General features: G+C 55.7%; 1 protein-coding gene across 5 annotated transcripts; it reads right to left on the bottom strand.

The window, feature by feature from the left end:
* Window positions 1-678: 678 nt before the first annotated feature.
* MB (myoglobin) lies at window positions 679-22,841 on the bottom strand. 5 transcript variants are annotated; one of them, XM_008057779.1, is made up of 4 exons: window positions 17,308-17,585; window positions 10,811-11,033; window positions 6,971-7,130; window positions 679-704 (listed from the first exon to the last, which is right to left on the bottom strand). In XM_008057779.1, exons 1-3 carry the CDS (start codon window positions 17,400-17,402, stop codon window positions 6,984-6,986), a joined length of 465 nt encoding a protein of 154 aa, XP_008055970.1. In that variant the 5' UTR covers window positions 17,403-17,585; the 3' UTR covers window positions 679-704; window positions 6,971-6,983. The 5 variants fall into 5 exon arrangements, with proteins under 5 accessions (XP_008055970.1, XP_008055972.1, XP_008055973.1 ...); XM_008057781.1 differs by lacking the exon at window positions 679-704 and adding an exon at window positions 22,671-22,841 and having other exon boundaries at window positions 6,851-7,130; window positions 17,308-17,410; XM_008057782.2 differs by lacking the exon at window positions 679-704 and adding an exon at window positions 21,681-21,786 and having other exon boundaries at window positions 6,851-7,130; window positions 17,308-17,410.
* Between the last annotated feature and the right edge of the window lie 1,572 nt (window positions 22,842-24,413).

Raw genomic sequence — 24,413 nt, 5'->3', positions numbered from 1 at the left:
TCCACCAACATCATGCAAACCCCACTCAGAGCCACCACTCCAGGCTGCGGTGTAAGCTAAGCTTTCCAGGAGAGGGACCCCAGTTGGTTGATTTCTAATGAAATATCACACCTAACCCCAGTGGATACATTGGCTAAAGGTCCCGGGGCGCCAGCTGAAGCAGGAAAGACCACCCTCTCCCCACACCCCCACCCCTGTCTGTCAGAGGATTCTCTGTCCCAGTGCTCAAGACCTTGGATTCCCCATCACCCAGTTTCATGATTCACTAGGCCCACACCATCACCTGGGATCTCTCTCTTTTTTTTTTTGAGTTGGAGTCTCACTCTGTCGCCCAGACTGGAGTGCAGTGGCCGCTCCCGGCCACCGCAGCCTCGACCTGCTGGGCTCCGGCGATCCTTCCGCCTCAGCCTTCCGAGTAGCTGGAATTACAGGCGCGCGCTACCACGCCCAGCTGATTTTTTGTTTATTGTAAAAATAAGGTCTCGCCAGGTTGCCCAGGCGGGTCTTGAATCCTCGAGCTCAGGCAATCCACTCACCTCAGCCTCCCAAGGCGCGGGATTACAGGCTGAGCCACTGAGTAAGCGTGGGTGCAAGGTGGCCGTTCTGGCCCTGGGGGTTTGACCCTAATACATCCTGGGAAAGCTTCTGAGGAGCTTAGAATCTGCCTACGCCACCCACAACCTGGGGAAGATGGCGGGGGGGGGCTGGTGAGGGGTGGGCGCCCAGCCAGGACAAGGTGCTCATTCCCTTGAAGAGCGCAAGTCCTTTGATGAGTGGAAATATCTCAGCAAAGACTCTGCTCTTCTAGGTGTGTGACCAGATTCAATACTTTGTTTCTATTTCTGTGTAAAATGTCAGCATGGAAATAATTTTTGTATTCGTGGGTAAACTGCAGACAAAAGCTACATCTTTGATGCAGGACGATAGAAGTGAGGGTGCTGTGGCTTTAAAAAAAATACGCTTTTCTTGGTGGCTCAGCCTGTAATCCCGCACTTTGGGAGGCTGAGGTGAGTGGATTGCCCGAGCCCGCGGGTTCGAGACCCGCCTGGGCAACTTGGCGAGACCTCATCTCTACAATAAATCAAAAAAATCAGCCGGGTGTGGTAGCGCGCGCCTGTAGTTCCAGCTACTTGGAAGGCTGAGGCGGACAGATCGCAGGAGCCCAGCAGGTCGAGGCTGCGGTGGACAGGAGCAGCCACTGCACTCCAGTCTGGGTGACAGAGTGAGACTCCAACTCAAAAAAAAAAATATGCTTTTCACTTGTGTGGGAGCATAAAATGAAGGGTGTGCATGTGTGCACACGTGTTTGTGGGTGCAAAAGTGTGCATGAGAGACCACCCAGTGAAATATAAAAGGTACCATTTAAATGACCAGTATGGTGGCAAACGAGCGTGTGTGGGTCTGTGGTGTTTTATCAAGCCTGTCCCCCCATTCTTTGTGGTCACCTGATCCCCCAGCCCTGCTCAGGTTGAGGACTCCAGCAAGTGGACACACACATCTCTGCACAGTTTCTCACCTCTGCTCCCAGATATGCTCAAGCCCTGGGCTCTTTTCTGTCCTCTCCAGGTTCTTCTCCTGGCTCCACCCAGAAAGCCACATCCCAGGCAGAGTTTGCAGATCCGGATTGTAAAGAAGTCCCCTGGCTGTTTGGGGATGTCATGCCTGGGTGACCGTGGACAGGGCTGGAAGGATCAGGCCTGACAGCAGAGGAGTCAGGCAGACATGCACACACTCAGACTCATACCCTCCGACGCACACCCCTGGTGCGCTCAGGGACACACATGTGAACGATACGCACGTGACAACAGAGCTCAACTTCAGAAATCAGGGTTCAGAGCCAGTGTCTCACTGGTACCTCCTGAATCATCTAATTTTTAAAGTGCTCTACAGTTCACAGGTGCTTTTATTCCGTATATGTTGTGCCAATAACGTCGTGCTTCTGGGATGGGCTGGGCATTGGGCTATAATGGCAAGCACACAGGGGGAGCCCTGGCCTCTTTCCAATGGAGGAGAAATGAAACAGATGGGTAAAAAAAAACAAATAAATTCACAATTATTGATTGCGACCAATATTTCCACTTCTGGAAGTGCAGCAGACTAGACATCTTGAAGGGCACTCCATTCCTAGGGCTCTAGCAATTCTGGATTAAAAAACCAAAACATTTTTTAAAAACTTTATACAAGGACTGGGTCTGGTGGCTTATACCTGTAATCCCAGTGCTTTGGGAGACTGAGGCGGGACGATTGCTTGAGCCCAGGAGCTCATGACTGTGGTGAGCTATGATCACACCACTGCACTGCAGCCTGGACAACAGAGGGAAACCCTGTCTCTAAACAAACCCAAACTTTAAAAATGTATAACTGAGCAAGCAAGAAAATAAGGGAAATCCTTACTCAGAATAGCAAAGAGGTGGGAAGTATGCAAGAGTCATGGAGGACTGCGTGAGTTGATCTGAAATTCCCCCAGGAATTCCAGAAGGAGAGAGGGTCAGTGTGGGAAAGACAGTATCTGAAGAGAATTCATCTCTATTTATCTTTCTATCTATCTATCCTCTATTATATTTCTATTATCTGTCTGCTTGTCATACCTATGATCATTATCTTTTTATGCATCTGTCATATATCTATCATCTATTTATAATCTAACACCTATCATCTGTTTGTTTACACACCTGTCACCAATCTATCTTTCACCTGTCTATTTGTATATCTATCATCTATTATCAATCTATCATGTATCTATCATCTGTCTATCTATATCTATGCTTGTATCTATCATCTGTCTGTTTATACCTCCATCTATTATCTGTCTCCGCATCTATCATCTATCTCTATCATCTATCTCTATCCAATGTCTATCAATCACCTATCATCTATCTAGCTGTACCATCTATCTCTGTCTATCATCTATCTCTATCGTCTATCTTTCAATCGATCATCTGTCTGTCATCTATCTACATGTGTATCATCTGTCATCTATTTACTTCCCCCCACCTTGTTCCTGTTTCCTGGAGAGCCCTGACCAATGCACCACCGACTGACGGGGCCCCACAGGTGTTCCCACAATGTTCCCACATCCCCAGGCTCCCCGGGACTCGGCCTCACCCACATTCTACCCCCAGAGCCTGTGCCTGAGAAGTTCCCTGAGACGGGGACCGGGTCCATCTGCCTCGCTGTGGTACCCCATGGCCTTGCCTGGCGTCTGGCTTGTTCCAGGCCTCGGGGACTATTTGGTCGATGAGTGCATTCATGCACCATGGAGCGAATCAATTGTGAAAGCCTCTCCTGCAATCCCACACCTGAGCTCTCTTCCCCTCTCTGGGCCTATCAAAATCTTCCTCATCCCTCTTCTTTTCCACACTCGGGAAGATTCATGAGGGCAGAGGCCCTGTCTGCCATATTCACGGCGGAGACCCTGTGTCCCAATCTGGGGCCTGGCTCGTAACACTTGTTCCACAAATACTTGTTAAATTAGTGTGGAATGAATGCCTTGGCAGTATGCCACTTTAAAATATCAACTGGAGCTGGGCTCGGTGGCTCAGCCTGTAATCCCGTGCTTTGGGAGGCTGAGCTGAGTGGATTGCCTGAGCCCGCGGGTTCGAGACCCGCCTGGGCAACTTGGCGAGACCTCATCTCTACAATCAATCAAAAAATCAGCCGGGCATGGTAGCGCATGCCTGTAATTCCGGCTACTTGGAAGGCTGAGGTGGAAGGATCGCTGGGGCCCAGCAGGTCGAGACTGCGGTGCCCGGGAGCGGCCACTGCACTCCAGTCTGGGTGACAGAGTGAGACTCCAACTCAAAAAAAAATATCAGCTGGTATTTCCCCCAGGGTGTCATTTCTTCCTTCTGCCCTTTCGGAAGGCGGCAAGGTTATCTGTGGCCAGGCCCCAGGGAGGGACATGACAGCTGAGAACACGAAACCCATGTCTCTTGCCTGGGTTTTCCGATTCCGAAGTTTAGGCCCCCCGAGAGAACCCTAAGAAATAAACAAAAAGAACAAAATACAAAGAGGAGATCGTGCGGCTTTCCTGCACTCCAGGAAATGAAAAACCATTTTCTGAAACTGTCAGAAGGAAGAGCATTGAAGAGGAAACAGCAAGACTGCAGATGGTGGCGGTTCCCAGAGAAAGAGGCTCTGTCCCTGCCTGGGGCCACCACCAGCTCAGAGCCTCCTCGTGTGGATCAGGAAAAGGCAGCCCCCTGGTACTCAGCTTGAAACCTGGACTGGATCCAGCCCTTATCGGCCTGTACGACCATGCAGGGCAGTCTTGCTCAAGCCCCATCAAGTCCTGGAGGAGGCAGCAAATGCTCAGACAGGTCTGTGGGGTCTGAACACAGAGGAAACCTGGGTCTTAAGCCCCAGGGGGAGCCCTCGTGGGGCCGGGGTGTCCCAGGGAAGAAATAGCCCCAGGCAAAAGCGTCCTGGGGCAGCCCTAAAGTTCTCCCCACAGAGGGTCTCATGGGGACCCATGTCAGAGGATCCCGTGAGGTGCCACAGCCCTCGGGACACCACAGATGACAGCAGTAGCCAGATGGCCACCTCCCAACTCACACGTGACACAACTGGACACATGTAAATACCTCGGAATTAGCCAAAACCCAGGCCGGTACTGGTGGGGGAGCCCCAAAAAGACTGAGATGAAATACCTGACTCCCAGTCGCAATGAGATTTCCAAACAAAAATTCTGTTGAATTATAGACAAAAAAGAAGTTAAGTTTTGTGAGCATCCAAGGCAAGAACTGAGATTTTCTTTTCTGTTTTTAACCTGCTGTGCTTGACACATATCTGTCGAATGAATGCTGAAGGAATGACAAGTACCTGGTGTTTTCTCGGCAGCCCTAATTGCATTCTGCCCTGATTTAATGACCAGAGCACGTCTGTTTCCCTGTCTAGATTGTCAATTGCTTGAGGGCAAGGTCTGGCTTACTCAACTTTGTATCCTTGCACACACCTCCTCTGTGGACATGCTCCTGACCTGGGTGGTCCTTTTTTTGGAGTTGATGTCTCACTCTGGCTGGAGTGCAATGGCACCATTGGCTCACAGCAGCCTCAACCTCCCCAGTAGCTGGGATTTACAGGTGCGCACCACCACACCCGGTTAATTTTTTTGTAGAGATGAAGTCTACTACGTTTCCCAGACTGGTCTTGAACTCCTGGGCTCAAGCAATCTACCTATCTCTACCTCCCCAAATTTTGGGATGACAGGTGTGAGCCACTGCATCTAACTGGGCGTTCAGTTGAATGACGACAGATGTAGGTGAAATTTTTCTCCAGGCTCCAAGATCAAAAGGCCCCCTCACCCTGGACTCCCCTCCCTCTCTCCCAGAGCAAGAGAATTCCTAAAGCCTGGTGCAGAAGGGACGTAGGTGTCCTTCCTGGTGTCCAGTACTGCAGCAGGCCTGGTCAATAACTGGGCTGGGACTGGAGATGCGTCTGCATCCCCAGATGAGCCCTGCCCTCCTCAGCATCTGGGAACCCTGGTGTAGTCTGAGGCTTGAACCCGTGAGGCCAGGCACATCGCAATGAGGGGCTGGGCCTTGAGACAGGGGCACTAGGTCTCTTGTCCTGGGAGCCAGGGGAGATTTACGGTGCTGAGGACTTGGGGCTTCCCAGAGATGGTGCCCAGGATCATGAGTGGTGTCATAGGCCCTCAGGGTTTGGGCACCCGGACTGGCCCAGCCTGCCAGGCCCCTTTCCACGGCCTCTGCCCTGCCTGCTCCCTGACCGACATGGTCACATGCAAAGGTTTCATTCTGGGTCCCCATAGCGATGCTTACATATTCTGCCCATGTGCTTTGCCTTCGTAGATATGGATTTTATCCCCCGGCCCATGTTTATAAGTTATTCCCTGTGTGTCTGTCCTTCCCCAGTGGCCAGAAGGTCAGTGGCTGCCGCCGGCTGGCCGCCTAGCTGTGTCCCTAGTTGGCGTCCCTGCTGCCTTCCGGGCCATGTTAAGTCCCAGCTCTGCCGCCTGCTAGCTGGGTGACAGTCTCATATTACTTGAGTGACTATAACCATGGACAATCTCCTCCCTGGTCCGGTCCTCTCCCCTCCAGGTTCCCACAGTCTAGTGCACCTGGGACTGATGTCCCCGTACTGCAGAGATCTGTCGGCCCATTGCTTCCCCCACAGACAAGGCGCTCCCTGCGGCCGGGCTGAGGCTCTTCCCTGCACCCCTTGTGTCCACCCTGTGCCTGCCTCTGAGCCGTGGTCTAAGGAGGGTGGACTCCTGTCCCTCCCGTCTTCCTATCCCCCTCCTCCGAACCTTCCTCCTCTTCCACCAGGTTTTGTGCACCAGAATTCCAGTCTGCCTTCCCAACATCCTTGGGGTGTGAGTGTGAGTGTGTGTGTGTGTGTGTGTGTGTGTGTGTGTGTGTGTGAGAGAGAGAGAGAGAGAGAGAGAGAGAGAGAGAGACTTGCTCTGGGGGATGAAAAACGTCACGCGAAACTGAGATGTTGCAAGGTGTTTTATTAAAACCATGCTAGTCATTCCAATACCCGAGAAGACACACCATGTTCCAGATCCCCGAAGGCTTCCTGGCTGTCCTGCCCTGCCCAGACCCCCTCCTCAACCCTGCCCAGACCTCCTCCTCATCGCAAAGGGACCTTCTGCTGTCTTTTCAAAGGTGGGTGGTGGATCAGAAAATGATGATGGCCGGGACGTAGTTGATAGCTTGGATGTGGGGCTAAGGTCCTTCTGGCCGCTGGGAAGAATTGGGTTGGGACTTAGAGGAGAACGAAGTAGGACCCCAACCCTGCAGGCCACGGTGCGCAAAGGGCCGCGCGACTCCGGGCTCCCAGGGTGACAGCAGGCCGTGGACAGCCGTGTGGAGCCTCCCGGCCCCAGCCCCAGCCCCAGCCGCTCGGCCTCTCCCGCCCACCCCCCCTCCACAAAGCGGACGCAAAAGCAAACTCTACAGCTACGCGAGATGAGGCCCCGCCCTCCCGGCGGGCAGGCGGACGGGGCGGGCGGCCGGGGCTCAGCCCTGGAAGCCCAGCTCTTTGTACTTGGCGGCCATGTCGTTCCGGAACAGCTCCAGGGCCTTCTTCATGGCTCCCTGGGCGTCGGCGCCGAAGTCCCCGGAGTGCTTGCTCTGCAGAACCTGGATGATGGCTTCCGAGATGAACTGCAGGGAGCGGGAGAGGGAGGCTGGTCACCGTGCCCGACGAGCCAGGAGCCGGGTGGGCGGCGGATGGCGTCCCACCAGCTCTTTGTTCCAGGGCTGTTCATTGAACACCTGCTGTGCACCAGGAGAGGTTCTGCTTGACCTCCGTGTCTGGACTCTCCTTGTCCCCACAACTCCACTGTGAGGTGGTTACTACTACCACCCTCTGTTTACAGATGGGGAAACTGAGGCACAGGGCTGGTGAAGCCCGGAAGAGGCATTTGAACCCAGGGGGCCTCACAGCCCTCCTCCACTCTGCTGGGGATGTGAACCCCCAGCTGCAGCACGTGAGGACTTGCATCCCCCACGTGGCGGCAGCAGAAGAGAGGAGAAAGGCTCAGAATCTAGCAGTCCAGCGTTTTATCCAGGCTTTTGCAATCAGCAGGTCTGGAGAGAAGCTAGGTTCCATGTGTGTGCATTCCGTTTTTCATGCAGTGACTTGGCATGGTTGCTGCTTTAAAGACCTGTTTTGGGGGGCACAGCCTCATGCATTCAGTGTGAAACCCAGAAACACGGGTGAGAGGGAAGGAGAGAGAGGAAGAGGAAAGGGATGAGGCTCCCCGCTGGCCCTGGACCTAGACAACTGCAGTCACCCCTTGCTCGAATATCCACAGTCTCATCACCGGGGAACCTGAGACGGGAGCGTCTGCAGCAAGGGACTGCTTGAGGGATCGAGAGGCCCGTAGGTGGACAATGCCACTGTGCTCTCTCAAGTTTCTCAGCTTCATCCCAACCACGGCCCTGGCCAGTGCACCGAGGGGTGTCCCTTTACAGAGGAGACAAGTGGCAAGACCGAGGTCACACAGTGAGTGGGTGGCAGGGCTGACTTTGAGCCCAGGAGGCTGGACGAGCCTCTCGAAAACCGGGAACAGAGGCCGTGAGGCCAAACCGCAGATGGGTTTCTCATTTTCTCGGGGGCCCCGGGTGCAGGAGACACAAAGTGAGGATGGGGAGGGGGAGACAGACCCGCAGAGGGGCTCAGAAGCACAGCGTCCACCCCCGGTAGACACCTTTCTGCTTGGGAACACAGCCAGCTCCACATGTGACCACCTGGGTGTCGACTTAGATGCAGGTGCCAAGCCACCTTCAATTTCACAAGTGCCACCAGGTGAAGTGGGGATACAGAGCGCTGTGCAGCAAGCCCTGCACTTAGGGAATTTGGGGAGACTCAGCTTCTGGGGTCACCTCTGCCCTGCCCCCATTGTGACTCTGCCAGCAAGATGGGGGCTTAGATGACCCCAGTGGGGCCCCCAGCTCAGCCTTCCCAGGGTTTACGGCAGAGCCTCTCATATCTAGAAAACTGGAATGGGGCATTTGCACCACTGAGAAACAGGCACCCTGGCACCACCCTCTGCGGCCCCCTGGGTCCCTGGGAGCTCATCCGTCCACAGGGGAGATGGAGGATGTCCCAGGAAGAGCACACAGGGTCCCTGTACAGCAGAAGAGCTGATGTCCTGGCTCTGTCTTCACTGCAGAGATGAGGCATTAAGTTAAACTTGCTCTAGGTAGACCTGGCTCCAGTCACTAACGGTTGTGCCACCTCGGGGACATTGTTTTCTGACTCCCCACACCTCCCAGTCCCCTCACTGAGCAGATGGTGGAGGGCCCTGGGGACCCTCCTGACGTGGCCCTGCATGGACCACTGCCTGCTCCAGTCAGTCATGCAGCGAGCTGCCTTGGAGGACCGCTGCCAGTGACCCCATGTAGCCGCCGCCGGCCTCATGCCCTGGTCCTTTCTGCTGTGAGCAGGCGGGTGCCAGGTAAAGGGAGACATGCCCCCGGGTGGGCGTGGGTTTCCCCATTCCACTCGTGAGCAAACCATGGAGATGAGTGTGGACCACAGCCTCGGCTTCCTCACACCTAGACAGCAGACCCTGTCATTCGGGTTGTGTTGGGCACTGACCACGTGCACCTGGGGCCAGAGATGGTGGCAGCTAGGAGCCCGGTTCCAGCTGGGAGATCGCTGGGCAAAGAGGTGGATTCCAACCCCACCTGGCGGTGCCATGATGAAGTAAGAATCAAGTGCCACCGGCGGTGGGGGGGAGGGCTGGCGACTGGGCCAGCCGGCGGCCTCGTGGGCCAGGGGCCCAAACCGAAGAGGTGGCTTCTGCGCTGGGCCTTGGAGGATGAGTAAGGGTTTGCCAAGAGAGATGAGGGGTCAGAGGGGTGGGACATGGCCCACGTGCAGGGCCAGCCGCCCCGTCGGGGGTTCTGAGCCCGTTGGGTCGGCAGGACTGTGCGTGACTTGGGGGGGTGGAGAGTGTAGGGGGCGAGGCAGTTGTTGATGGACGATATTATGCCACAACGAATTAAGAGCTTGGAGTCCAGAGCACAGAGATCTGACTGTGCCTCCTTACCTCCTGGTCTAGTAGCTGCGTGACTTTGGCAAGCCTCTTCGAGACCCCAGTTTCCAAATCAGGAAAATGGGAATGAGAAGGGCACTTGCCTGGGGCAGAGATTGCTGACTCCCTACACCATATCCACCCCCCTTATTCCTTGGCAAAAGAACACTCAGTATATTTGGAGTATAATAGACCGCACTTCTCAGCTTCCCTGCAGACGGGGTGGCCTTGTAGCTTTCTGGCCAATGAGGTGCAGGTAAAACTGTTGCGTGAGATTTCTGGAACTCCTTAAACTTCTCAGGAGAGACCCTTCCTCACCTCCCCCTGCTTCCTGTTTCGAGTATGGACGAGGCAACTGGTGCTCTTGCAGCCTTCCTGGCCATGAGGCAACTCTGAGCTTGGACACCACATGCTAAGGATGCCCCTGAGGTTCTTTTACGTGAGAGAAGACGGTGCTGGCTGCAGTCCCTAGCCTCCTGGGACAATCCTGAGAAGGCCATGGGGTGGCACAGGCGAGCGCCCACCGTGCCCATCCCAACTGGTAGCGCTTTGCCACACCCTCGTTCTCATGGGGCGCAGCCTTCCTGCTGTTCCCGCCCTCCTAGGATGCACCTCTCCTGCTCTCATCCCCAGCTCTCCAGAAGCTTCTCTCTCCACACTCCCTCATCCCGGCAGTTACAGAGACAGAACCTGAGACTCAGGTCCCACCCTGCCCCGGCCCACCTGCCTTTCCAGCCCATCCCAGGAGGGTTTCGTGCTGCAACACCCAAGGTTCTCGACGCTGGATCCGGCAGAGCCCGCACCCCGAACGGAACGCCAGAGGCTGAGTTGGGGTCGTGCCAGGCCTGCGTGTTACAGATTCCCGGTGGCACCGCGGTGAGGGGCTGGGGGGCTCCGGGATGGCAGAGACCTGAGTTTGGACCCTGGCTCTGCCATCCGCTGCCTCTGTGACCACGGACAAGCTCCTTAACCTCCCCGTGCCTCAGTTTCCCCAGCTATAGAGCGGATGTGACAGTGGCAGCCCTCTCTGGGGGGTGTGCGGGCTGTGCCTACTGGCATCCACTCTCCCCTCCTCCTGGGTCGCGAGGCCCTCGGGGGGTACAAGGTTTGAAATGTGTCCGTTCTCGGCCATTCCAGGAGGAAGGCCGCGTGGTGTCGGTCCTCTTTACAAATGAGAGAACCGGGCCAGAGGAGAGTGACGTGGGTCACCGCCCACACTGGCAGTCGGGCCAGGAGGCCTGTCCTGGAGGCCCTCCCCTCCCTCCTCCTTTCCTCCCCTCCCCTCCCCCCATCTCCCACCTCCAGGTACTTGACGGGGATCTTGTGCTTGGTGGCGTGCGACTGCGCCAGGGGCTTGATCTCGGCCTCATGCTGCCCCTTCTTCTTGAGGATGCCCCCCAGGGCTGTGAGCACGGTGACGCCGTGCTTCTTCAGGTCTTCCGACGCCTTCATCTCATCCTCCGACTTCAGGTTCTTGAATTTGTCGAACTTCTCCAGGGTCTCAGGGTGACCCTTGAAGAGCCTGTGGGCACAAGGGGGGCTGGAGCCAGGCACGGCTCAAGGCCGCCAGGCTCCAGGTCAAGTTCAGCTCACCCTCTTCCCCGCTGTGTGACTTTGGACAAGTCACTCCACCTCTCTGCACCTCAGTGTCGTCATGCGAGGAACATGGATGGCTTGTCCCTACTTAAAGGATTAAATGAGATAGTGTGTGCTAGGGACCTGCTGGCTGTCTGGTGCACGGTGAGTGTTGTCTAAACACCTGCTATTGCTGTTTTTATTATCACCAACATCCTCCTCCTCTCCACTGTTCCTGGGAGGGGCAGAAGGGAAAAAGACTTCTCTGCGTGGCTGCCTGGCCTCTCACTCCGGTTTTCCCCGAGTGGCCTGGGGAGTAGGTGGCCGGGTGGTATCAGGGGTGGGGCGGGAGCACGGAGGCTGAAGGACCCTGGACTGGTCCCATGCCAGGCTCCACACGTGCGTTCCTTTGCGGGCCATGAGGAAAGGATGAGGAAACAGAGCTAGAGGTGTGAAGTTGGGGGCTCAGCTGAGTGACTCAAAAAGGAGTCTGGGTCCATGCCGGGGAGTCTCCACAGCTTCTTGCCTAGAGACGGCCCTTAGGCTATGTCAGGAGGCCTCTGCTCCCTGTGAGGGCCACTGCTCTCCAGGACACTTCTCGGGCTCAGAAGCCTCTCACTGGCTTCCAGCCCAAGCTCTGACGACGCCCTGCATGTCCCAGTCCCCTCACTGAGCAGACATGCACGGACCACCGCCCACTCCCACCAGGCACACAGCCAGACCCCACAAAGACTGCTGCCCATGACCCGTGTGCAGCTGCTGCCAGCCTCGGGCCTCGGGCCTCCCTGCTGTGAGCAGGCGGGTGCTGGGTAAAGGGAGGCAGATGCACCCGGGTGGGAATGGGTTTCTCCGTTTCACAGACCCAAACCCCAAATCAGACAGTCCCATAATCTACTCCCCTTCCCTCATGCCACACTGCCTGGGGCTTGTGGCAGGGGTGACCCCGGCTGCCCAGGGCTGTCCCGTCCCCTCCCCCGAGTCTAATGTCTTGAGTTCTTTGCAATGTTCCTCTTTTATGGTTCCCAGGCTCCCTCGTGTCCTTGTAACGCCACCGTGGATGCATGCCAGTTGGAGCCCTGAGCCACCATGCCCAGAAGACGTCACAGGGAAGCACCTGATGCCCAGTCTCGACCTTCCTAGGGTTTTATGGGGAGACTGTCCCATAGCCGGGATGCCAAGCTGTTCTTCATACAAGCTGAGGATGAGTTTGCGTTTTTAAGAGCCACTGCCCTCAATGATCTGTTTAGCTTACGGTCCACTAAAGTCCCCAGCACTTTTTTTTTTTGAGTTGGAGTCTCACTCTGTCGCCCAGGCTGGAGTGCTGTGGCACGCTCCCGGCCATCCCAGCGTGGACCTGCTGGACTCCGGCGATCCTTCCGCCTCAGCCTTCCAAGTAGCCGGAACTACAGGCATGCACTACCACGCCCGGCTCATTTTTTGATTTATTGTCGAGATGCGGTCTCGCCAAGTTGCCCAGGCGGGTCTCAAACCCGCGGGCTCAGGCAATCCACTCGCCTCGGCCTCCCACAGTGCCTCTAGCTCTTTTCCATGTGAACTGCCATGTCTTCTCGTCCTATCATTGGGCAGTTAATGACTTGTGCCCACGGGCAGAACCTGCATTTCCCCTCCCTGTTTTCAGTTCCCCATTCTGGCTGACCACCACGGTTAGGACCCCGGGGGGTTTAGCAGTGAGCACGCTGGACTGACACGAGCTCACACTTGCAGAGCACCCACTAAGGATGTGAGGGTTTTACGGGTTTTAAATGTATCGACTCACTGCAGTGCGGGTAGGTAGGTATTATTACTACCCCGTTTACAGAAGAGGACGGTAAGGGGTGAGGCATCGTTCCCAGCTCACGGTCAGCAGGAGGAGAGGCAGGGCCCAGACGCAGTTCTCTGAAGGACAGAGCCCTGCGTGTCCAGCCCTGGCGGGGCCCACATTCCTGGCTCCTTCCCAGCTCCTTCCCCAGCACGGGCGAGCACCGGATGCTTGGGGCTTCCTTCTTTTCCACTGGGCAGACAAGAAGAAGGGACCAGGAGAGATGAGGGGTTTTGGCATCCCGGTTCAGGCTGCATGTTTGTTCAGGACACATGGGATCTCAGAGTGGGTGGGTCACTGATGTGTCCACAGGGCCCACTCCTTGTCATGAGTCCCAGGACAGAGGGGCTTTGAGGGAAGCCACTCCAACCCCTCTTCCAAGCACGCAGTTATTGTATCACACAAAGAAGCGTGGCCAGGAGTGGTGGCTCACACCTGTAATCCCAGCGCTTTGGGAGGCCCAGGTGGGAGGATTGCAGGCGCACACAGACACGCACAGGCACGGGCCGCATGGGCTGGAGCAGTCCCCTCCCCCAGGGCACGTCCCTCTCGCCGCCCTAGAACATGCTGTGCACAGTCCACAGTCAAGCCCAATGTCTCCGCCCCACCCCCGCCCCCGGTCCAAAGCCTCGTGCGTCACTGACAGCCTGTCTCTGGCACCTTTCATTCAAGGGTCCCTGGGCTCCTGACTATTATTATCTGGCGACAATGATCCTTGAACTCCCGCCTGACAGATGCAAGACCTGACACCCACGCGCGATGGCCCAAGGTCAGGTTGTTGGAAGGAGACTGTGGGGGCAGAAGAGGGCCAAGGACCTGGGACCCAAGACAGCTGGGGTCTCAGACATTTTAGGGGATGCTCCCGCCCCCGAATATCTAGGGGAAAAAACACGGGCTGGAGAATGATGGAAGCTGAGTCCTAGCCCTGGCTTTGTCACCAGTGCGCTGTGAGATGTTGAAGTCACCCAGCCTCTCTAGGTCTTGGTTGTAAACCAACTATTGGCCTAGGTGGTTTCTCAGCCTCCAAAATAGTTGCCTCTGCCTCATGCTCCCCTCCCAGCATGAGACAGCCAGAGAGGGCGTTCAGATTGACTCTAAAAGTACAGGAGACTTGGGTTGGTTCTTCCCTGCCGGGTCACGGTGGCACCACACAGCTGCCTGTCTCCCGGGAACCCGGGTCCTGCGGCCGGAGCCCCTAGGGCAGCCACGGATGGCTGTTCTCCTGGACTCACCCCACAGCAGCAACCTGGAACACAAGCAGCCACAGGCAGGGGGCATTTCCTCTAGGGTTTCCAACCCTGGCCCCCCGCCACCCCATGTCTGTTTCATGCAGTCCTAGGCCAGCCTGCCTGGCTCACCTCGCAGGTCTAAGGCAAGCCCCAGAGGAAGAGCCCGCTGCCCTGCTGTTCCTTGAACAGAGACCCGGTCCTACCCCGACATGGAGCGCTGAGCACTCTCTCAGACCCACGGAAACACTTCTGGCTCTTCTAGAGCAAAAGAGCCCGAGTGCAGACAGGAACCCACCTCTCGGGTAGAGTAGTGATCAAGGGAGGGATGCTGCATCCAAGCCGCCTGGATTGGAATCCCCAGCCCCGCCTCTTCCTAGCTGTGTGACTTTGGCCAAGTCACTTAACCTCTCGGTTAAATGCAGTGATCATAATAGTATCTACCTCTCAGGCTGCTGTCAGGCTCACATGAGTTAATATGGGTCAAAACACTTAACACAGGGCCTGGCAGTCAGTACTGTGCACACGTTTGCTGCCTTTCTCCTCATCCCACGTCCACTTTCACTGTCACCATCGTCCTCTCTGTCATCATCACCATCCCTGGGAATCTTAGCTTCTCCCTGCAGCTGCCACTGGCTGGTTGCGCCTCGGGCCCAGCGACCTGCCTGTCATATGAGACGCAGTGGCCACCAGCTGTGGTTCCCAAACATTTTGCGGCCTCAGAATCCTTTGTTTCAACAGAAATGCCAAAGTAAATAAAGCAGCAAGGCCAGGCAGGCGCCTGGAGCCCACTCCACAGACCCTCCCTCCTGAAGCCTCACCCCTGGGGTCAGGATCTCCATGGACCTTCCAGCTTCCATGTTCTAGAACCTTATGTCCAAGGACATGCAGGGAGGCCTCAAGGTCTGCCAACAGACAGGGCTTCCCAAAATCTGCCCTCTTGAAGAAATCGAAGAAATGACCTCTCCAAGGTCAGTGAGGACGCCCATGGTAACCATCGGGCCAGGAGGCCAGCTCCCACGGGGACAGGTGCCATCCTGGGAGTGAGCACCCCCACCCAAGGAGGCCATCCTCTCTGTATCCCAGACACTGAGGGGGCAAAACTAGCTGACGTGATCTCTGCATGTCCCACAGCCCAAGATGTGACAGGACATCAGGCCTTCTGGAACCTTCCAGGGGCCAGCAGACCCGGGCATCTTGTCTTGTTCCTGGCACCTGGCTCCAGCCCCTGGCAGGGCTTGCTGATCCTCCTTGATGACTCAACACCCTGAGTCTCCTTCAAGACTTCTAAGTCACTGCCTTGGCACCTGCCGCCTCCACATCTCCTTAGAAGGATCCCTGCTCTGAAAACTTTGGTCTCCCACCTGCACCCCAGGGACACAGGTCACTCCCAGGACAACACCTGTCCCCGTGGGAGCTGGCCTCCTGGCCCGATGCTTACCATGGGCATCCTCACTGACCTTGGAGAGGTCATTTCTTCAATTTCTTCAAGAGGGCGGATTTTGGGAAGCCCTGTCTGCTGGCAGACGTCGAGGCCTCCCTCCTCTTCAAAAGCCAAGGAGGATCATGGACTCAGAAAATCCTAGGGCATGAGGGCAGGGAAGGAGCTTAGAGACCAGCAGACAGTCCCTTCACCTGGTCAACAGAGAACTCAGACTCAGGGATGGAGAGACTTGTCTGAGGTCACACAGCAAATCGGTGGCCCAGGAGTTGATATCGGTTTGGGGGGAGGCTTTCATCTAATCAAACAGGCCCATTGTGGCCCCAGGAGCCAGCTGACGGGGACAGGAAGAAAAAGATGCAAGAGAACACCCCACAAGTCAACAGAAAACTCAAGACTGTTTTAGGTGTTTCTAGCATGGACTACTAAGCGTTCAAACTGCAAGTAGCAGAGCTTCCAGGACCAGTCATTCTCACAGGCAGATAGGAGCTGGGAAGGAGTGAGGCCCAGGGGAGACCGAAGAGACATCTGAGTGGATGAGAAAATCTCGCCCTGGCTGATAAACAAGGAAAACTTAATCTGTGAATCAAAGCGCCAAAGGCCATACACTCGCCATAGAATCCACTCCTCCTCCCGGGACTGACAGGTGGATTCACAGCCATCAGGTTTCTGATGGAACTGTCCCAGAACGAAGGGCAGGGGCCAGGGCAGGGGACAGGGACAGGAGAGGGTGTGTCGCCTCTTGGGGTAGGAGGCGAGGAGAAAATGAGATTCTGTGTACAAATCACAGCCATTTTACAGAACTCGGAGCTTTGTCTTCTTTGGTTTACACAGGAGTCTACCGCTGTAGGAGGCAGGCTGTGCATCAGTCTGAGCTCTCGAATTGAAGACATGCTCCACGTCCAAGGTCACCAGCAGGTCTCTGTCTGTTGTTCTCTGATGACAGTGCTTTGGAAGGTCCCTGGCCTGGACGTCATCTTGAATAGTTACTGACATTTCTAGAACTCAGACTATGCCAGACCTGTGCCATGCGCTTACATGCATCATCTTATTTAATTCTTACTTCTTCTCTACAATGTAGATATTGGGATTTCCCTCCATTGTACGGGAAAGGAAATCAAGGCTTGGAGAGGTTGACTACCTTCCCAAAGGTCACACAGCTGCTCAGCGGCAAAGCCAAGCCTGGAACAGGATCTGTCTCACTTGAAGGCCATGTCTTAGCCTTGACACTTTAAGAAATTTAATGAGTTGTGACTCTAGGAGTGTCCTTCCCTCTCAGGTCCCTTTTGTCCTCATCCAGTAAGTGAGGTGGCTGGACAAGGTCTCCCAGGGTACTTGTTAACTCTGACAGTCTAAAATTCTTCCTGGTAGACTCTGAGCATTCAGGGTTTGATGTCAAAGCTTTTTCCAGCTGCTGACATCAGCCTGAAATGGATCCTTTTCTCTCTCCCAAGTCCCATCCCTGACACTCAAAAGCAAAGAAAAAGCAAGTGGGAGTTTTAATAACCTTAACTTAAGCAGTCAAATGATTTGCCCCAGAGCAAACTTTCCACTTTATAGTCAACTGGTCTACCCCATGGCAAACATTCCACCTTCCAGCCAACTGGTCTACCCCAGGGCAAATGTTCCCCTTCTAGCCAACTGGTCTACCCAGGGGCGAGCACTCCACTTTGCAGCTGAATACCTTTGCTCTTTGGGGTGTGAGCGACAGGGGCAACGGCATCTCTTCCTTTACCTGATGAGGACTTCCTGCCCATGGCCAGGGATGTCAGCCTCCACTTTCCCCCAGACGCTCAGCACCAGCTGCCACTCCCCGTCGCTGAGCCCCATGGCGCGGTCTGAAGAAGGCAAAAGAGCGGGTCAGGCTGACTGGGTGTCCTGGCCCCGACAGCTGGAGTTGGAGGCTGCCTGGCCCCAAAGGGCTTTTATACCTTCCCGATGCTTCACAGGTCACTTGATGGCGCCCCTCCCCTCCCCTCCTTCTCTTTCTCCATCCAGGGAGGGGGTCTAATCTCTTCCTTTCTCTCGTCCTCACATGGGGAGCTATTTTGGGGCAGGTGCCATTGTGGGGAGGCAGGACAACTCGGGCCACGGCGGGGCGGGGCGGGGTGGCTGTGTGTGTGGAAAGCGGAGGGGGAGGTCGGGCCGCTGTCTGGACTCTCATAAGCCCGCAGAAAGGGCACCGCCGCGGCCGATGCCAGCAGCCTGAAACCCAATGCTCCCTGCGGTCAGCCATCCCGGGAGGCCCGTCATGTTTCTAAGCTTGGTCACCAGGTGCCCGGGCTGGCCCCGGGGCAGACCTGGCTCTCAGCAGTCTCCTCTCTCACCTTGTGCTCATCTGCTGATGCCCTCAGCCAGCTGGAGGGATTGGGGAGCCGCCTGGTTTTGTCCTTACAGCTGGGGGAACCCAGGCCATCCGTATCCTCTTAGAGAACTCCTGGCTTTGAGACTCTGCTCTGAAAACTTTTGCTTGCCTTATCCCTGCAGGGTGCAATGCATGACTCCCTCTGGCCGTGTGTGTGCATGTGTGGTGTGTGTGTGTGTGTGTGTGTGTGTGTGTGTGTGTGTGTGTGTGCTCTAGGGGTGGGCTCTAGGGGTGGGCTCTAGGGGTGGTACTCACCCCACTGCTCCTGTTTCCCTGCTGGCTGTATTAGTACAACAGCCACCAGTGCTCACAGGGACTTGGCTGGATACCAGGCCCTGTCCCAAGCACTCCACATTTGGTCGCTCGTTTCACCTCCCCCCACCGAGAGCCCTATGTCACAGAGACTGGCATTATCCCCGTTTAATAAGAGGAAGTTAGGGAAACTTGCCACAGGTGCACGGTCAGTGGATGGCAGAGTCAGGCCTCCGAGTCCATGCTCTTAAAAACCTTATTTTAGTTTCCATCAAGGCGGGAGCTCTGTTTTCTTCATCTGTGTATCTCTTGGGCCTCACTCAGGGCCCTGTACCAAGTCTGAACTGAATAAATTCTTCTTGAATAAAAAGATGGATGGCCTTAAAGGAAGGCAAATGGAAGATGACTGGTCTTACTTTATACCCATGCACCTCCCCTTCCTTCCTTTCTCCCTCCCTCCATTTTTCATCCATCCAGTCATTTATCCACACTTATCCATCCATCCATCCACCCATTCATCCACACTTGTCTACTCATCTATCCATTCATTCACACTGACCCATCTATTCATCCATTTATCCGCACCGATCTATGCATGCTTCCATCCATCCATCCATCCATCCATCCATCCATCCATCCATTGTCCTTCCTTCCCACAGTGAAAACACACCTACTGCCTGTCAGACCCTGCTACATACTGAGAATAACAATATCAAAGAAAACACATCCCTACGTTCAAGAATCTCAAAGTCTCCTGGGGGAGATAAGTAAGAGGAATAAAAACACAGTAGTTCATTAGCTACCTTATGATCAAGGTACGCACGGGCCCTTCCTTCCACGTGCACAGGGCTTTACAGTTTACAAACTGCCTACTGGCAAGATTATATCTAATCGTCATAAGGATCCTGTGAGGGAGAGAGAAACACCCCATTTTACAGCTGTGGAAAAAGAAGTTCAGAAAGATTAAGCAGGTGTTTGGCCATCCTGGGTCTGCGCTGTCTATGTCGGTAATGGCTGCCCCACCTACAAAGTTTTTTTAAAAAGAGAACTGCCCTGCCCCAGCCCTGTTGGTGGAACCAGTCCTGATCTTGGAAACACGATGCTCCTCGAGACCGGCTGCCAGTCACAGCTGACCCAGGCAACCAATGGTAGGACTCTGTCTGACAGCCAATGTCTATCCTCTCCGCCAACCAGATCCCTTCTCCGAAATGCAAGCAGAGTGTTTAGAAAGAATTGGCCACGGAGTCAATTATACAAAGAATCCCCAAACTCAGAGTTCCTCATGCAACCTTGGGCCCAGAATGCCCTCCATCCAGGTCTCGGGCGAGCCTGGTCAGTGACTGCTTCAGGGTTGCTGTGAGCTGCCACTTCCTGTATGACCCCTCTGTCTCCCTCAGTGAATCCCAGTCACTGAGTCAGCTGGTTCCCGACGACCAAGAAGGTTAGAGGCACACAGGCTGCACATCTGACGACCACCAGAAGCTAACTCAGGATGCCGGCCAGCCGCCACCCCGACCCGTCTCTTCAGCAGAAGAAGATGCGGCAGCAAAATGCGTAGCTAAAAATGCCATGGAGGCTTCAAGGGGGCTGCTCTCCTTCATTCAGTCATTTGTTCATTCATTTGTTCAACAGCCCAGCACTGAAGCCCAGTCTGCACCAGGAGGAAAGGCAACTCTGAGAGGCTCTGCCCAGGACTCAGGGCCTTAGCAGCTTTGGCCCCTACTGCTGTTACTTGCTGGAGAGTGGGCCTAGAGTGGGGGAACGGAGGGCAGAAAGAAGGGGCAGCAGGCCTGCCCAGGCCCCCTGCCCTGCATGCCAGGGGAGGCCCGCGAAGGGCACATCCCAAACATCCGGCCATTGGTCTGTGGAGTGCGGTTTTCCGATGCCCCTCGGCCCGTGCCCTCCTGGGAGTCTCAGAACAACCCAAGGGCAGAGGCTGAGCAGGCTGTTACCCGCATCCCAGGCTCCTCGGCCGTCTCCAGGCTCCTGCGTCAACTGGGGACAGCCTGAGGCTTTAAAATCTCATCAGTCCGTTCCGATGCTCAAGTGTTTAGGACAAAGCCGTCACCCGCCTGGCAGGCGCTCCCAGGGCGCACTCATGGAAACCTGCTGCTCGGACGTGGACGAACCTTTTAAGTTTTACCATTTAAGCTAATGGGAAGGCACCGACATCTGTGTGTACTCACACATCTCTACAACAGAGCGCGGTACCTACGGTTGCCATGGCGACCTGGAGTCACCGGCTCTGTTTGGGGGCTATTATTATCCCCATGACAGCCTTCACCATGGCCAGGGAGGGAAGCTGGCACGATAGGAAAGCCAGGCAGCCTTTGCCGGCAAAGCTTTTCGCAGCCTTTCTCTCACACCACACATACACACACACACACACACACACACACACACACACACACGCACGCGTGCACGTGCATGCATTGGTTGACACCCGATGGGTAGAACTGGATCCTATCATGTCAGGCCATCCCCCTCCTCTTTCCCGTTCATATCACAGAACCTTTTGAATCCCAATCTGAGCCATGTAGAATCATCCCCCAGACTTCAAATTCTGGAGTCTTGAAATGCCAGAGCTAAAATTCTAGAGCGCCAACGTCTTAACTTTCACCAGTCCAGAAACTAGATTCCAGAGCCCAGAATCATAGAAAGCTAGAGACAGAGACGTCTAGAAGGGTAGGGCCATGGCATCTCAAGGCGGAAAGAGACCTGCAGTGGCATCTTGTCCAACTTCCCACCAAATGTGGTTCTTCTTCCAGATCGTCGGGCCTCTGCTTGAATGCTCCCCAAAGCCTCAAAAATTATTTTTCATATCATCCCGGCTCTGCTGGCTCCTTGGGGACAGAGTGCCACCAGAATCCCTTGCACAAGAGAAGCAGCGGGCTCATCCGAGACTTTTCTGGTCCAGACTTAACATCGCGGGACTCTCCCAGGACACCCTTCCCAGGAAAGGCAGGTCGGGAGCCTCAGTGTGGTTAGGGGCTTCCGGCACCCACCTGCACGGGTTTGAGCCTCCTGGCAGCTGTGCACCCGGCCCCTCTCTTTTCAAGGGCCAGAAGTCTAGGCTAGGTGGCCTGGCAAATTCCTGGCCCTTGGGTAACTCTGGAAGCCTCCACCCAGGTGGACCAAGGATGTGGAAAGAAAGCGATCGCTGACTCCTCAGAACCTGAGCCCCCTCTGTCTTGGCCACCCCCCCGCCCCCCCGACCCCCGGAACCCGCCTTTGAAGGCCAGTCTGGGCAGTGCCTCCCACCTGCCTGAGCTCCCCCCAGCCCAGCCCAAAGCACGTCTTCCTGGCAGAGCCCACACTCCGGGCCCAGCGCCAGGCCGGGACTCAGAGCAGGGCTGGGGCCAGGGTGGGCAGGACCCGCCCGAGGCCCTTGAGGGGGGGGTAGGACCCCCTGCTTGCTCCAGGATCCACCTCCGCCCACTCCCCGCCCCCTGGGCTGTTCTTCACAGCCCCCTAGCAACCATCATACTGACCACACTCCCTTCTCCCAGCTGTCCTCTCGGAGCCTGCAGCCAAGCGGCCGGGGGCAGGGGGTGGGGAGAGGTGTCTTATAGCCTCTGGGGAGAGGCGCAGGGAACTAAAAATACAGTTGACATGGCAAGGCTCCTCCTCCCCCTGCAAGCCCAGAGGGGCTTAGGGAGGAGGGCTGGCACAACCAGCATCCCAGGCCCCCGTCCGCAGGTGTGGCCCGGAGACCCGGCCTGCCTCTGTCCACCGCCCTCCCCAGCCTCGGAGGCCACTGTCACCTGGGCCGAGCCCTGCCTCACCTCCACGGCCACCCCAGCCCACCCATCCCCCCTCCTCCAGGGCCCATCTCGGGCAATGGCTCCCCCTTCAGGTATCTCCCCCCCACCCACTCCGCCCCCTTCCCAGCTGGTCTGCCCCTTCTTCCACCTCTGGCTCCAACATGGATGTGACGTGGCCTTCTCATCTCTCTTGCTTTGGGTGCAGCCCGCCTGGACTGGCTTTACCCCATTTCTACCCTGTGAGCGCCTCAGAGGCAGGAATAGAAAAGTCACCCCTCGGCCAGGCATAGAGCCTCACGCCTGTTTTCCCAGCACTTTGGGAGGCTGAGGTGGGAGGATGGCTTGAGCCTAGGCATTCGAGACCAGCCTGGGCAGCATACCTCATCTCTACAAAAAACAATTTAAAAATTAGCCAGGCGTGGTGGTGTGCACCTGTAGTCCGGGCTCCTTGGGAGGCTGAGGCGGAAAAATCACTTGAGCCCAGGAAGTCAAGGCTGCAGTGAGCCATGATCTTGTCACTGCACTCCTGCCTAGGTGAAAGTGAGACCCTAACTAAAAAAATACTTTTTTAAAGAAAAAGAAAAACGACAACTCATACTGCATTGACTGCCTGCCTGGGTGCCGCTTCTCCCAGAAGCCTTTCTTTGCAGTAGATGCTTTTACAAGCCCCACTTTATGCCTGAGGAAACGGAGGCACCGAGAGGTTAAGCAACCTGCCCAAAGTCACACAGCTAGTTTCTAAATGCCAAGCCCAAGATCGAAACCCAGGTAGTCTGGCTTCAGAATCTCTGCTTCATGGCTAAGAACTGGTCTGACGTTGGGTCCTTCTCCCTCACCCTCTCCCCTTCCTGACAGCACGTAGCAGAGGTCCAGGCCAAGATGCCTTTGGCCAATTTTACTGTATTGAGTCCATCCAAGGTCTTGGCTTCCCGGAGGGAAAAGCTAGGACGGTCGGTGACCTTGCCCCGAGGGCGGACCACCGGGAGGCCCTGCTGCCATCTGGTGGCAGCATAGAGACTAGCCCCTGCCTCGGGAGCCTTCCTCCTCCCTCTGTCCGTCCATCCCTCTGTCCGTCCATCCCTCCTCCCCGCCAGGGGGCTTTCTCTGTCCCTGAGTGCCTGGGGATGTTGCCTGGAAGACCAGGCCCGACTTGCCAAAGCGTGGAGAGGTGAAGAGCCCGGGGCCCCTGCGCTCGAGGATGCTCGGTGAGGGCGAGACCTCCGCGGGGTCCTGAATGCCGCAGAGACTTGGGCCAGGGGCCGAGGGAGGGTGAGGGATCACAAGCTAGCAGAGGCCTCCTGGCAGAGGTGACATTTGGGCTGGATATAAGAGTAAGAGGGATGGCAGGGGGCTGCCAGGCAGAGGTGCCCAACAGCGTATGCGTGGGAAGGGGCGTGTGGAGGTGACAGCGGCTGGGAGGGACCCCTCATGCCAGGCGAGGACTTGGGGGCTTAGGACGGGCGGATCCACAGACACTCATGTTCACCCAGGAGGTGGCAAGCTCTGTTCTGGGCCCTGAGGAGGGCAAGGGGACCCCTGGGTCTTGGGAGGTGGTGGGAGGGAGGGTGTGTGGGCTGATGACACTAGCATGGAGACAGGGGGACAGCCCCAGAGGCAGGTAAGGGCTTTGGAGTGAGGCTACCGGCCCTGCCATGCTCGACTTCTGTAATTCAGGGCAGGTATCATGACTCCCTAAGGACTATGCCTTTTATCTGGAAAATGGGAGTTTGAAAAAGAATTCTCTATCTCAAACTCCAGCACAAGGATTAGAAGAAGGAGTCACGTGCAGCGCTCACTGTGGTACCTGGTGCACAGTAAGTACTTAATAATTGCTCACTGTGATACAAGGTACAGAGAAATCATGAAGGAGGGAGTGATTAATTCCATCAAGGAACATGTAACAGAGAAGGTGATGTCTGAGCAGGGTTTTGAAGGATCCATAGGAGTTTGTCAGGAGCAAAGCGAGGAAAGGGTATTCCAAGTACAAGGACTGAAACATTCAAGGACGTGGAAGTTGGTGTGCTAGGACTGTATTTGGTTATGGGTGGCAGAAAACCCAAAATAACATTTCTCTTTCATATAGAAGTCCAGAGGTAGGTGATTCAAAGTTGGTCCAGTTTCAGGGACCCAGCTTCAGTCTATCTTAGTGCTCTGCCATGTTACACACATAGCCTCCACCTCCTGACCCAAGATGGCTGCTTGAGCTCTGGCCATCATGTCCTCATCCCACCCAGCAGGAAGGAGAAAGGGGTAAAGAACGTCACGCCCCCTCTCTCAAGAAACACTTCCAGGACGGGCACTATGGCTCATGCCTGTAATCCCAACACTTTGGGAGGTTGAGGTGAGAGGACTGCTTCAGCCCAGGAGTTCAAGACCAACCTGAGCAACATAACAAGACTTTGTCTCTACCAAACATCAAAAAATGAGCTAAGTGTGATGGTACACGCCTGTAGTTCCAGC

This window comes from Carlito syrichta, unplaced genomic scaffold, assembly GCF_000164805.1.
Source record: "Carlito syrichta isolate Samal-C Ts95f unplaced genomic scaffold, Tarsius_syrichta-2.0.1 Scaffold303123, whole genome shotgun sequence".
Lineage (NCBI taxonomy): Eukaryota > Metazoa > Chordata > Mammalia > Primates > Tarsiidae > Carlito > Carlito syrichta.
Note: the sequence above shows the minus strand (reverse complement) of the source record. Positions and strands in the feature narration are given on the sequence as shown.

What these genes read in the sequence shown, in the direction of transcription:
- MB (XM_008057778.1), bottom strand. Translation starts at nt 17,329, where the DNA reads ATGGGCAGGAAGTCCTCATCAGGTAAAGGAAGAGATGCCGTTGCCCCT. An exon ending in TCCCCGTCAAGTACCTGGAG is followed by an intron (nt 7,131 to 10,810) that starts GTGGGAGATGGG and finishes CGCTCCCTGCAG; the next exon opens with TTCATCTCGGAAGCCATCAT.